Source organism: Protobothrops mucrosquamatus, unplaced genomic scaffold, assembly GCF_001527695.2.
Source record: "Protobothrops mucrosquamatus isolate PMUCROS unplaced genomic scaffold, P.Mucros_1.0 scaffold1246, whole genome shotgun sequence".
Classification (NCBI taxonomy): domain Eukaryota; kingdom Metazoa; phylum Chordata; class Lepidosauria; order Squamata; family Viperidae; genus Protobothrops; species Protobothrops mucrosquamatus.
Genome location: NW_015387453.1, coordinates 143,488 through 157,923, shown reverse-complemented (window position 1 = coordinate 157,923; position 14,436 = coordinate 143,488). Strand labels below are relative to the sequence as shown.

At 39.0% G+C, this 14,436-nt stretch overlaps 1 protein-coding gene across 1 annotated transcript in view; it reads left to right on the top strand.

Annotated features, from left to right (window-relative positions):
* The first annotated feature begins 3,145 nt into the window (after window positions 1-3,145).
* Window positions 3,146-14,436, top strand: part of LOC107292021 (ras-related and estrogen-regulated growth inhibitor-like) — a 60,918-nt gene continuing 49,627 nt past the window's right edge. Inside the window, exons 1-2 of the mRNA XM_015821083.1 lie at window positions 3,146-3,197; window positions 5,651-5,734. Coding sequence (XP_015676569.1) covers window positions 3,146-3,197; window positions 5,651-5,734 — 136 coding nt within the window. The remainder of the gene's footprint in view (window positions 3,198-5,650; window positions 5,735-14,436) is intronic.

The window sequence follows — 14,436 nt, the reverse complement described above, 5'->3', positions numbered from 1 at the left end:
ATTTGCCTCACAACCCTCTTTCCTGTCTTGTAAGTTTCTGAAACTCTGCCATCACCTCATAAATGTTTCAACAAGAGTGACTTACACCACGAAAATGAGTCCCTGTATTTCAATTTCTGAGGCGAACAGAGTCAGAAGAGAAGAAGAAGGGAAAGAAAAAGTCTAGGTCAAGACGGGTTATAGAAAGGCAAAAAAAAAAAGGGGGGGAATGTTTCAAGACTCTATCTGTATACACAAAACTTACAGAATAATAATAACATACATGTTGGAATGTATTTGAGGCCACCATAACATTGCTGGAGAAAATAATATTCCCAGGGAATTGTTTTTCATTAAATGGCTGGTCTCACACAACAGAGTTGATCCTAAATCTGAGTTTCAAAAAACATAGTTGCAGCACCCGCAGTTTCTAATGCACAATAAAAGGGGGTTGTTTTTTTTGGGAGACTATGCCACAGTGTGCTAAGACAGTGGTTGGATTTCTCAAATAAGTTGAACCACACGTGGCATGAACCTAGCCAATGGAAAGGAAGGGCAAACACAGTGATGTGGCAAGTCGAGCATGACCTGTGGTGTTCACTGAGCTTTGGGGTTTTTTTTCTTGCAGATGTTTCATTGGCAAACTAGGTAACACATTCAGTTTGGTAAGGAAACATCTGCAAGAAAACCAAAAAAGGAAAAGGTAGTAAAGAAAAAGATACAAAGAAATGACTTCTGGTTTCATCAAGACAAGTACAATTTCAGTAACGTATCACCTCAGATAGTACAACAAAAGGTCTCTTCTTCCCATATCTCCATCTCCTATCAATAAACAAATTATTGTTTATGATCATTCAATCATAATCATCAAAAGTCCATTAAGAATTATCATTAATAAAATAAACTTTCCTTTCCCCTCTCGTCCCTCCCCCTCTCCTCTCTTCTCCTCTCTTCTCCTCTCTATCCTTTATCACTTTCTCTAAAAATATGATTAAAAAAATCCCTTCTTCCCATATCACTTCTCTTATCTATAGCCAATTATAGACAGATCTTTAAAGACTCGTCATTTGGTCCTGGATAGCAGAAGTCCATTAAGAGTTATCAGAAACAAACACACACAGAGACAGACATATTTTGATTGAATAATCCAACTTTATATTCTTTGTGTTTAACTGTTTTGGTTTTTAATTCCTTTAAACAATGTCCCAGTCCTTGATTTCTTTTAAGTTTCTCTTTGTCTCTTCTCAAAAGCTCCTTCAAAACTTTAACTGGTCTCATTTTTAAATCCGAAACAAAGAGGTTATCCATGTCCCCTTCTGGTTTGTTATTTGTATATCCCTTTTAATTATTTTTAAATTTTGTAAATCCAATATAACTTCTTGTTCTATATCATTCTTGTAGCCTCTTATCCATTTTTGAATCAGCTCTGTTTGAGTTCTTTCCAGTGAGATCATTTCTATAACCTCTTTAAGTCCCATTTTTATACTAGCAGACAATCTTGACAGAAACATCTGCATGTTTTGTTCCCAAATATGCTTGAAGCCTCCACAGTTAGAATATATTGTTCCATTTTGCATTAATGAGCCTCTTGTCCTTTTGTGATAATCTTTATTTCTTTCTGGTTCTCTTTAGANAAAGTTTTATTTCAATTCTATCTGGTCCCTTAATCCATCTATAACTTTCCAAACTCAACATTCTAATTACCCTTTTGCTGTTTATGCCAAAATAAAAATATTTCTGTCTTTAAAACTTGCATAAAACTTTTTTCAGACTCACCCAGTATGATCAAATTTGCCTTTCTGAATATCCAAAAAACAAAACAAAACCACCTGTTAATAAGTAATTCCCAGAAGGGATTAAGAGAGAAAATATGCAAACCCAGTGTCTGTTTGAAAGCTCCTAATTGTATCTTGGGCAAAAATTGTGGTCCCTCAGTTCCTAAAGGTATAAACCCTCCAGAGACCACTGTTCTATGTTCTTCTTATGAAGAACTGTACGACGGCAATCTGGAAATAAACTTCCATTTGGTTATCAATCACAGACATTCGCAGATACAGAACTTTTATTATACACATTAGAAAACTACAACATTACATTACTTTTTGACATAATCACCATTCAAATTGAGGCACTTATCATAATATCTTATAAGGTTTGAAATTCCTTAGTAGTAGTTGCTCAGCGCCAAATCTGGACTATGGGGGGTGATCAAAAACATCCCAATGGAACTGCTTCAAAAGTCTAGCGGTGTGCGGGCGAGCATTACCGTGAACCAACACCACACCAGAAGTCAGCATGCTCCAACGCTTGTTATGGATGGCTCCTCTGAGTTTTCATAACATTTCACAGTAGACTTCTGAATTGATGGTCGAACCATGCTCCATGAACTTCACTAGCAGTACTCCTTTGGCATCTTCACATTTGGCAGGGTTTTCTATGGCATCAATTCCAGTGTGGTGTTTGTTCACGATAATGCTCGCTTGCACACCGTTAGATGCACCCAAGAACCTTTGAAGCAGTTCTGTTGGGATGTTTTTGATCACCCCTCCCATAGCCCAGATTTGGTGCTAAGCGATTACTACTAAGGAATTTCAAACCTTGTAAGACATTATGACGTGCCTCAATTTGAATAGTAATTATGTCAAAAAGTAAAGTAATGTTGTAGTTTTCTAATGTGTATAATAAAAGTTCTGGATCTGTGAGTGTCTGTCATTGATAACCAAACGGAGGTTTATTTCCGAATTGCCCTCGTATATAGAGAATGGGTGATCTGAATCCTCTTCCTGGTCCAGAGAAGAATTACAATAAGATGGTCCATATCTCCCAGCTCCTTGTTCTCCACAATCATTGTCTCCACTTTCTGTGTAGTTGTCTTCAGTTCACCATTGCTTTTCCACTTGTCTACAAATGTCAGGATGAACTTCTTGAATGGATGAACTTCCTGAATGGATGAGCTGTCAGCCAGTGGTACAGGCCCCCACATGAAGTTGGGGTTCTTCTTTGCTAGAGATCTCAGAGGCAGGAGGGCCATTTCTCTTCACAGGAAGTGATAGTACCGCTTCATTCACTGGTGAGACCACACTTGGAGTACTGCATTCAGTTCTGGTCACCACAATTCCAAAAAGATGCTGAGGCCCTAGAAAGAGTGCAGAGAAGAACAACAAAGATGATCAAGAATGTGGAGTCTAAATCATATGATGAATGGTTGAGGGAGTTAGGTATGTGTAGCTTATTAAAGACAAAAGATTAGACGAGACATGATAGTTGTCTTCCAATACTTGAAGAGCTATCACACGGAAGAGAGGTCATTTCATTCTCCATTGCACCTGAGGACAGGACAAGAAGTAAGGGATGGAAGCTTGTCAGAGGGAAATTCAACTTGGAAATAAGAAGGAATTTCCTAAGAATGATTCATCAGTAGAACAGCTTGCCTCTCAGAGTTGTGGGTGCTCCATCACTGGAAGTTTTCAAGAAAAGCTTGGACAACCATTTGACCATGATAGCATAAGGTCTCCTGCCTTGAGCAGGGAGTTGGACTTCTAAGATCCCTTTCAGTTTTATAATTCCATATTGTATGTTTTGCTACTGCAGAACATATGCTGCATGACAACATAATGGAAAGGAAGATCTCCACCCAACTCCACCCATATTTCTCTGGGATAATATAAGGACTCCTTCCTTGGGCAGAGGTTGGACTAGAAAACATCCAAGGTTCCTTCCAATCCTATGATTCTGTGATTCTTGGAAGAAGCTGTAAGTGGGTCTTGCATAGAGGCAGAAAATGGTCAGACCACCTCTAAGATTCCTTCCAACTCCACAATTGTATGAATCCATGGTTTTTTTGGAAATGTGATATTAGTATTCCGCTCCCAGGGTGATAATTTCTCTGCTATTTCAGAAAATAGAAGCTTGGGGGAAAGGTAACACTCCATGAAAGAAAAAAATCATGACACACCAAATTGGAAAAGTGATAAGTCTGCTCCAAATGTACAATCTGAAGCTGATCAAAATCTCTTTAAGACTACGTGGAAGTCGTTATCTTTAGTCATGGCATGTTTGAATTACAGCATCATAGGCAATTTCTCTTCCTCAAGAGTACAATTAGAGGGAATGAATACATTTCTGCATCTTTGGAATGACGCACTATAGCAGAGCGCTTTCTTCTTGGCAATGACCTTATTCAGTTTACTTCTAAGTTTTCAGAGGCCACAGTGGGTATTTTAGTGTTTAAAGGGTGGGACTCTTTCTGAGTTGGCTGCATATTGTGTTTGTGCACTGCAGAAATAAACCACAAGTTCTACAGAGCAGCCTCACAATGCAAAAATGTCCCAACATAAAGGATGAAGGGGTTCTGGCTGTATTTTTGCTGATGTTGTATTGTTTGCCATACAGTCAGCCAGATGTTGAGACGGAATTTGCCATTTTAGTCTACCTATCGAGTCCTTTCCAAGGACCTGGGATCGGCAAATGTGGATGTTTGATGGTGTTAACAGCTATCGTCATAGAATGTAAGCTGTTCTGAGTAAAGCTGCCTTTTGCAATTGACTAATGGTGACTTTGTCAATGCTGATGGTGTTCAAGTGATGCTCCAGTTATTTTTGGATTGTAACCATGGCCCCTATGACTATTGGTACTACCTTTGCTTTCTTTTGCCACAGTTGTTTTAGTTCTAGTTCATCTGCATCATGATGTCATCAAAGAAGTAATGTTAATTGCATATGCCAGATGCAATTGACATAAATAACATCTTTTGTTCCACTGGTGAAATGACATCCTGATGTATGTGACATCTTCATGGCTTTTGTTGGAGGCCTGTGACTGCACTGCCAATCCTAACCAGCTAACAAGCTAGGATGGAGGATTCTAACTTGTTGCCAGTATTAAAGGAGAAGCCATTTGTGAATTGTGTTAATTTCTGTCTGTGGTATGAAGATGAGAACAATTTTATACTTAGGTCTCAGAGAGCAAGAAACCTTAGGTCCACCCTAATCTAATATGTGTGTATTTTTGTGGTGTTTCTTCAACTATTCTTTAAAGATCTGTTTATATAGTCAGTGTATCTTATGAATTTGTTTTATATTTTAGTGTGTTTACAGAAGAGGATGCAAAAGAATTCTTACTTAATTAAAATTGTCTATTTCAACCTGGCAAATGGTAGACATCAGTGCTCCAATGCCCAGAATTCTTAGCAATGGTTTCCTGGCTGGGAATTCTGGGCTTTGGAGACTGGGAGAGCACCCAGATTGGGAAAATATGTGGTAGTATTTGTAGACGTAGAACTCATGGATCATCTTCAGTTGTCCTATAGTTTCACTTTATGCAGTGCAGAGATACTTGTTTTGTCTCACTTTATGCTGAGATACTTGTTTTGTCTATGGGTCTATTTCTACTTAGAAAAATAATCTTAGTAGCAGAATTACTCAGCAACAGAGAATAGGACGGAACAATGTATAGCTCTAAAAAGCCTAAACAACAAGACTAGGTTTAATTTGTGCAGAGTCCCAGGAGATATCCATTTAAGAACTTTTGTCACCGTAGGCTTCCTCTCAAACTCAGTGCAAGGTGATGCTTAAGTTATCAGAGAAGTTTCTATCTAAAACAATGAAGACTAAAAAACATTCACAGTGAGACAGGCCTCAGCATAAATGTCTTTTCAGTCCTCTTTTCAAAGTTTTCTATAATTTGATGTCTTCTTCAAATCCACCTCAACTAGTGGCTTCAGGGCATAACTATGTAATTGGCAATGGTCCAGAAGGTAAGAGCCATGGCCCACTGCCAGGATTCTTGAAAAATTTCTCCTCTAGTTTACTGTTCTGAGATGACCTAATCCAAATACTAACCAGGTTCCATGGGGATTTTTTTTTTTAAGTTCAGCCAAAATCAGCTAATTGCTGCCACCTAGCTAGGTTCAAAATTTACTACACTCTCCCAAATGGGTCATTTTTTTTTTGTTTCTCCTTGTATCTCATGGGTGTCCAATCTTGGCAACTTTAAGACCTGTGGACTTCAACTCCCAGAATTCCTCAAATCAAGAATTGTCCCACCACCAACTTAGCTTTCTACTTTCCTTCCTAGGATAATCATCCCATATTGTGAGGGAGGGAGGGAGGAGCAGTAGGAGGAGTCTCCCCAAAGCAATGCAACAACAAGCAATCCAGTGTGGGTTTAATATGCCCAGAATATAAATAATAGTTCGGATATTTATTTTATTTATTTGATTTCTGTAGTCGCCCATCTGAACAAATGACTCTGGGTGGGTCACATAATAATAATAATAATAATAATAATAATAATAATAATAATAATAATAATAATAATAATAATAATAATAATAATAATAATATGATGTCTGAATTTATCCTGAGCCAAGCTCCAGATAGTCATCTTCAAGACTAAATCTCTGCTAATTCAGAAAGCAGCTTATTCCAGGATAATACCAAATGTAACGCTTGACAGGATGGTGGTCCCTGAGAGAGGGCAAGTACAGAACATGGAGGTCCTTCCTAGCTCAATGGTAGGAGGACCTTTATCCACTCTGGCTAGTCCAAGGGTCTTCAAACTTGGCCCTTTTATGACTTGTGGACTTCAACTCCCAGAATTCCTCAGTCAGCGTGCCTGGCTGAGGAATTCTGGGAGTTGAAGTCCACAAGTCATAAAAGGGCCAAGTTTGAAGGCCGCTGGGCTAGTCTATCAGTTGCAATCAACCCTTCCTTGCAGCAGGATGCACTGAGGAGAGTCACTTATGACCTCATCATCTTTTGATAGGATTATTGTAATTCATTCTAGATGTGTCATTCCTTGAAGAATGCTTGGAAGCTTCAGCAGGTCCAAATATAGTAGTCCGTGTGCTTATTGGGCAGTACTTGCCATTGTTACAGCTTCATTGATTGTGAGAGCAGTTCTTTAGTTATGAAGCTCTGTTGTCCTTGGGCTTAAGTATCTAAGAGACTTCCTTGCTCAAGTAGATTCTGAACACCCAACCTGGGTGGACAAGGACTACCTACCAAATATCCCCTTCTGGAATGGAGCAGTAAGATGACATATGATGGCTGTTCTCCTTGGGAACTCCCTGTCATTGGAACAGCCCACCTCCAAAGCATGGCTGACTCCCACTTTCATGGTCTTCCAAGGCTGGCAAAGACTTGCCTTTTTCAGAAAGTCCTTAAGAGCCAATTGTATGACTGTTTAGCACCAGAATCATGATTACAGGTAGTCCTTGCCTTACATGGTCCTCATTTAATGACCGTTCAAAGTTATAACAGCACTGAAAAAAGTGACTTATGACCAGTTTTGACACTTATGACCATTGCAGATCCCCATGGTCATGTGATCAAAACTTGGCCGCTAGGCAACTGGCTCATATTTATGACGTCTGCCATATCTCGGGGTCAAGAGATCATGTTTTGTAACCTTTTGACAAGCAAAGTCAATGGGGAAGCCAGATTCACTTAACAACCATGTTACTAAGTTAACAGCTATAGTGATTTACTTAAGAACTGTGGCAGGAAAAGTCGTAACATGGGGTAAAAAAATCACTTACCAATGTCTTTCTTAGCAAAATAAATTTTGGGCTCACTTGTGCTTGTAACTTGAGGATTACCTGTGTTTTTATTTGATATATTAACGTTATCTTAAAAGTAGAATCTCTTCCGACTGAGATGGTCAATATATGGAATTAATTAATGAACTAGCTATCAAGTTACTGAACCTGAGCTACAAAAACTGAGTGGACCACTAGATGGCAATAAAGACCCAGCTTTCTGAATCTCTTTGTTGCCATCTAGGGATTGTTCAGATTCTTGCAGCCCAAAACTGGGAATCATAGTAATGAAGTAATCCTTTCTGGATAAAGAAATAAAGCACATCTCTACATACCACAAGGATAAACTTTAAAAATTCATATTTTTATTTCTTTTTGTTATACATCAGTTCAATTTTGACTACCTTTATTATTTGCAAAGATAGCCAAAAAACAGCAACAAAATGAACTGGAGTTGCCAACATGTACTCTACAGGCTTTCCATTCTCACCCAGAAATATATTGATCAAGATCAGAGGAATGTTCTTCACAAGCTACATGCTTGAAGGGGAAAAAGTTAGGACAGCTATTCTCAGGGAATTATTAAAGGAATATAAGAAATGTTCATCTTCCAAGTGCTGTGCTAAACTAAGGGCTTCTTTTCCCATTTGAATAAGAAAGAGGTAATCATTTGTTTATTTAAACTGTAATGCTGCAGAATCAAAGGATCAGATTGATGTGGTCCTAGAGTCTATCCATGAAAGATGAGACCCCATCTAAACCAGGGGGGACTTTCCTCTAAACCAGGGGAATCCAACCTTGGCAACTTTAAGACCTGTGGATTTCACGTCCCAGAATTCCCCAGCCAGCCATTCACAGGTCTTAATGTAGCCAACATTAGCCCCTATAACCCCAATAACCCCTTATAGTTAGGCCAATATGTCACTGCTATGAAAGTCTAGGCAGCCATTCTCTGCCAAATCATTAACACTCCTTCTGATGCCAGGTTGTGTGGGAACAGACTGGTTCCCAGCCTCTCCCAAGCGAGGAACTTGAATGAAACTGGGTCCTTGGCCAGACTGAAATGGCTATCCAGGTTTAAAGGCGAGACAGCAATGTTATACTCAGCAGATTCTGACTTGCTGTGCAAAAAGGAATGGTTGGGAAAAGCTTAAAATAATACACGTATGAGCCTGCCAGTCTCCAAGGAATGCAAACATCAAAAATAGTGCAGGGGGGGGAATTCAAAAGGTTTGTATTTCTGGTTTGCTTATCATTCTCAGGGTCTCCCAAAATTCACTTCTCTGCTGGAAGTTGAAACCTGGAAGAATCCCTGCCCTATTCCATTTCCCAGCTCTTTCAGTCCTGCACCCTTGCATGTTGTGATGGGCTATTTTAATTATTTCGTCTAGCTGCCTCAGATGTATCTTGATAGTCTGTATGTAGTTCTTAAGGCTTTTTATACAGGAAGCCAAAACTTTTCAGCTGTGCATGAAAATCAATAGGATATCATGGATCACTTGTCATTTTCAACCCTGCAAATCTTATGGGGAGAGTTCTTCCTAATGACTGTTTAATTTGTTCAGTTTTGGAACTATTTATTAAGTCTTCTTTTCCAATTCTACCTGGGCGCACTGATTTAAGATCGTTACCAGATGAGCCCTGAAAATGCAACTGGTAGTTGTTAATTTGATCTGGAGAGCAAAAATAATAATTAGAAAACCTGCCCAGGTAGTCTTCAACTTACAACCACAATTGAGCCCAAAATTTCCATTGCTAAGCAAGACAAATGTTAAGTGAGTTTTGCCCCACTTTACAACCTTTCTTTCTGTAGTTGCTATGTGAATCACTGCAGTTGTTAAGCAAATAACAGGTTTGTTAAGTGGAATCTGGCTTTGCTTGCCAGAAGATTGCAGAAAGTGATCACGTGACCCTGGGACACTGCGACTGTCATAAATGCACACCAGTTGCCAAATATCTCAATTTTGATCATGTGACCATGGGGATGCTGCAGTGGTTGTAAGTGTGAAAAACAGTCCTGCCACTTTTTCCAGTGCTATTGTAACATTGAATGAATGGTTTACCTGTCAGATGTCAGCAGAAAGGTAGAGCTTTCACTATTAGGAAAAATTCTCCCAATTTCTTCGTGTTTTTGTATCCCAGCCTTAACATTGCCTAAGTAGCTCATATTTCACCATTCAGGGGGTCTTGGTTCTTGCAGTGGCCTTGGATTTTCAAAGTGCTTCTCCTGTATTATTCCACTCAGTGGAGATCCATACAAACACCCCGTGGGAAAGGCAAACAGTGTGTCATTGCTACATTATAAAAACAAGCTGAACTTAGTCTGCAAGAGATAGATTTTCTTGGACCTGGATGGTAGGTGTTTTTGAAAAAGCTGAGTTTTCATACTGAAGGAGGTTGCCATGTGGGGCTTTGATGGTGTTTCTGCCAAAAGAAAAAATACTTCCCCATGGATTAAAACGTCCTTTTGATGCTGCTTAGAAGTTCTAAACATCGATTCATAAAACTTCTGTTTTGTAATTGGAGAGATTAGCTCTGTGGAGGTTCAGGGAGAGCTTCTTATAAGTAGGAACGCTCATCAAGTCTTATCTCTGTGGTTCTACTTCCTCCTTTCATCATGACTAAACCAGCTAAGGAGCAAAATGGGTTTTTCCTGTTCTAACTCTTCCAACACTATTTATCCCTCAGTTTATTTATTTGTTTAGGGTATGGCATATCGTACATGGACTAGCAATATATATTAACATTTCGTCTAGATTAGTAGAACCCAATAAAATATAAATGTTTAAAAAGATCTATGTTCAAGTACCAATGTCTAGGCCAGGGATCTTCAAACTTGGCAACTTTAAGACTTGTGGACTTCAACTCCCAGAATTCCTCAGCCAGCCCTAGCGCTGGCTGAGGAATTCTGGGAGTTGGAGTCCACAAGTCTTAAAAGTTGCCAAGTTTGAAGAGCCCTGGTCTAGGCTATATAACCATTGAAGCGCAGCATATTTATATTTTTAAAAAAATCAGATACTGGACTGGTATATACCCTCAGTTTACAGCCAGTCACAATGTGATCTACAGTGTGATGGGGGACCCTGCAGTCACACTGAGGGGAGGAGAATATGCCCCATTTATACAGAGAGTCCTGACAGACGCTGTATGAGGTGTGAATCCTATTCAGGATTGTCCATGGCTGACGTGGTAGTTCAAAGCCTGGCACCGTTTTTTTGGGGGGGGCTCTTTATATGTCTTTCTATCTCTGTGCCTTCAGTGACCCATTTGGCTTTCCTTTGGGAATCGATGTTAAAGTTGTTGGGCAGATGTTGTGCCAGTGGGGGGGGGGTTTCCCGGATTTGAGTCTTCCTGCTGATAAATGAGGGAGATTAGTGGTAGGAGTGAATTGTTCATAATTTTTCTGGGTTCTCTCACTGGTGCCTCTTGCCTTCATAAAGCAGGCAGTGCTATATGGTTCAGAACAGGAAGCCAGCAAATCAAACTGTTTTAATACATCTGCTTATGGTTTATTCCCCCCCAAATAACCATTTTTAAAGGGCCAGAAATTATTGGTCCTGTCAACCATTTTCCTTTCAGCCTCCAAGTCCTTTTTTTCTTTTTTTAAAAAAAGTTTTCTACTTGATTACATAAATGTTGCCCCGCCCTGAACTTGGTAATTCAATTTGATAATTATGTGTGCAAAAATTAGGCTATTCTAGAGAGTTGCCACTGCTTCTAAGGCATTTTTTTTCCCTGAGAAAAGAAAAGATGAATAGCTTTCCTCCCACTCTTTTTTTCCCCTTCAGCTTTATAATCATAAAATGTTACAATGAGGGTGTCTGTTAGGGATCAGTCTGAGCCTTCATATTTAAAAATGAAAAAAAAAACCAAAACGGTTAGTTGGAGCTTTAGCTTGCCTACAGGACGTTGTTGAAGAACTTGACCATCTAAGGGGACCTAGATGCAGGATGACTAACTGACCTAGAACCTGAGGTAGGCAAGGTCCTAAACCCAGCCACATGTTGCAAATTAAGAAGAGCAACGGAAGTCAAGCTCTGCTTGAAAGAAAGAGACGAGACAACCAGTTAATCAAACAGATAAACAGGGCTAGGTAAAAGAGATGGCCCTTGTGGCTAGCTCTTTGTGCAAAACATGTTCAAATGAATATTCCACCTGTGGCTCTGTCTGTATGCTATGGATGGATTATTTGCAACCTTAGACTATACATACATCTCTATGTATCATATATATCTATCTGTCTGTCTATCTATCCATCCATCCATCCATCCATCCATCCATCCATCCATCTATCTATCTATCTATTCAATCTATTCATCTATCCTATCTATCTGTCTGTCTGTCTGTCTCTCTATTCTCTCTCTTATCTATCTAATCTATCTATCTATCTATCTATCTATCTATCTATCTATCTATCTATCTATCTATCTATCTATCTATCTATCTATCCAATATACTTAACCACCTGCCTATTTACCTACTATATATATAAATTTGTTTATCAATCCTAATCTATCTAACCTAATCTATATTATCTACCTATTTACTATAGATAGAAATATCTCTCTCCCTGCTTACCTACCTATTGTATATATAAATCTATCTACCTACCTTGTTCTGGATCATGTTTGGTATTTATTGGGTTAAGTGCTGTCTCCTTAAGAGATGGCTGATGGGAAATGTAGTTTTAACTAGTTAGCTATCTCACGTTAACAGGTCAGTAGGAGGAGGAGCCTCTGAGCTCTTTTCAGGACATACTGGCTATATGCCAGTTTGGGAATGCCTTTGTTTCATCCAGCCTCCTGGCTCCTAGCCACACGGCTTGGAGGTCCTATGCCAACATGTGAGTCTTATGCAGAAGAAGAGGGGGAAATCCATCATCAAATTACCTGTGGAATGAGCTATATTGCTGAAATATGTTTCTGGATGTATCTCTACATAAAAGCGATATTTCTTTGCTTATTCTGCTGAGTTATCTGTCTGTTTCAGATGGGATTAAAGTAGTCTATTCTGTCTGGGACAGAACAGTAATTTGATGATGGATTTTCCCCTCTTCTTCTGCATAAGACTCACATGTTGGCATAGCACCTCCAAGTCGTGTGGCTAGGAGCCAGGAGGCTGGATGAAACAAAGGCATTCCCAAACTGGCATGTAGCCAGTATGTCCTGAAAAGAGCTCAGAGGCTCCTCCTACTACTGACCTGTTAACATGAGATAGCTAACTAGCTAAAACTACATTTCCCATAAGCCATCTCTTAAGGAGACAGCACTTAACCCAATAAATACCAAACATGATCCAGAACATACCTATTATGTATGTAATCTTCTTGAATGTGAGATTAGTCTCTCAGGTCTCTTACCAAAGTGAGCTGTTATGCCTGCTTTCTACATTTCTACTTTGGAGTGAGCTTTGTGTTTCTTTGCTGAAAGATTTACGACTGCAGCAAATATCTTGAGTTCATTATCTGAAGCTGGCTGTGTCTATAATTGGCAGCACAAAACCATGTCTTTGCAGTCTGTGCATCTAGTTTCCCCATGAACACAGTGTGAATCATATTGACAGGCATTTTGCTAGTTTGGGATCAGAACTTAGTCATTAGTACTCATTAGATAGTCCAACACAAAGTGGTGCAGCAGACAGTTTAATCAGTAGTCAGATCCGGTATGGAATACAATCAAGAAGATGAAATATTTCAGCATTGTAATGATCAAACAGAGCTTGCAAATAAACATCTTTTTTTTTAACATTCATGTTGCTGCAATTAAAGTCCCAGAAATGCTTCTGACAGAAACAGTGCTTCTAACATGAGTCAGCTATTGTACAAGAGATGGAACAATCTCAATATACTGAAATTAAGTGTAAATGATGGTCCTTTGAACTAAACGTCTGTCCCATCGTGTTTGCATGACCTGTCAGTAATTATAAAGCTCTTTATTTCACCCAAGCAATTGCAAAATAGCTACAATGTAGTGTTTATAAGCATTTATTCAACAGAATAAATTAACATTGGGCGGTTCTACATGTTTTTCTTTTTTATCCATCAGTTGTATCCTGAGTCAGTAATTAGAGAAGCCCTTGATTTACTGTTTAAGTGAGGGAACTCCTTATATTAAGAAGTAAATCCTAGGCAGTGTTTCTCAACCTTGACAACTTTAAGATGGGTGGACTTCAACTCCCAGAATTCCCCAGCCAGCATTTGCTGGCTGGGGAATTCTGGGAGTTGAAGTCCACCCATCTTAAAGTTGTCAAGGTTGAGAAACACTGTGACCTAGAGGGTTTATTGTAGACATACAATATGGGATAATTCCGGACTATTCCAAATGTCCCTTAAAACGGCTAAACTTTTAAAAATCATTTTGACCATTATGGATAGTCCTTAACTTACAGACATTCATTTAAGGATGGTTTGAAGTCAACACTGAAAAAAGTGGTTTACAATCCATCCTTGAAGTTATGACCATTGCATCACCTGTCTGTAATTTGGGTATTTGGCAACTAGTTTGCATTTATAACGGTTGCAGCATCCCGCAGTCACATGATTGTGATTTATGATCTTCCCAGCCAGCTTCCAACAAGCAGAATCAATGGCTTGAGGGTGAGCTATATTTAAAAAGAAATGAAAATGCTAGAATTATTTCCCCAGCAAAATTAGAAATATAAGGTAGGGAATAATGCATGGACCTATCTTGTGATTTTCATTCATTCTTTGAGGACCTGAATTTATTTATTTATTTATTAATTTAATTTATACCCCGCCCTTCTCCTCATGGGACTCAGGGCGGCTAACAGCCTCATAAAAACTACAATACAAATACAATAATTAAAAGCCGAATTAAAAAGAAATATTTAAACAGGCCGATCATTAAAATTATCCTTAAAAATCCCCTAAAAAACCCCGCTAAAATTCCCTAGGCCAG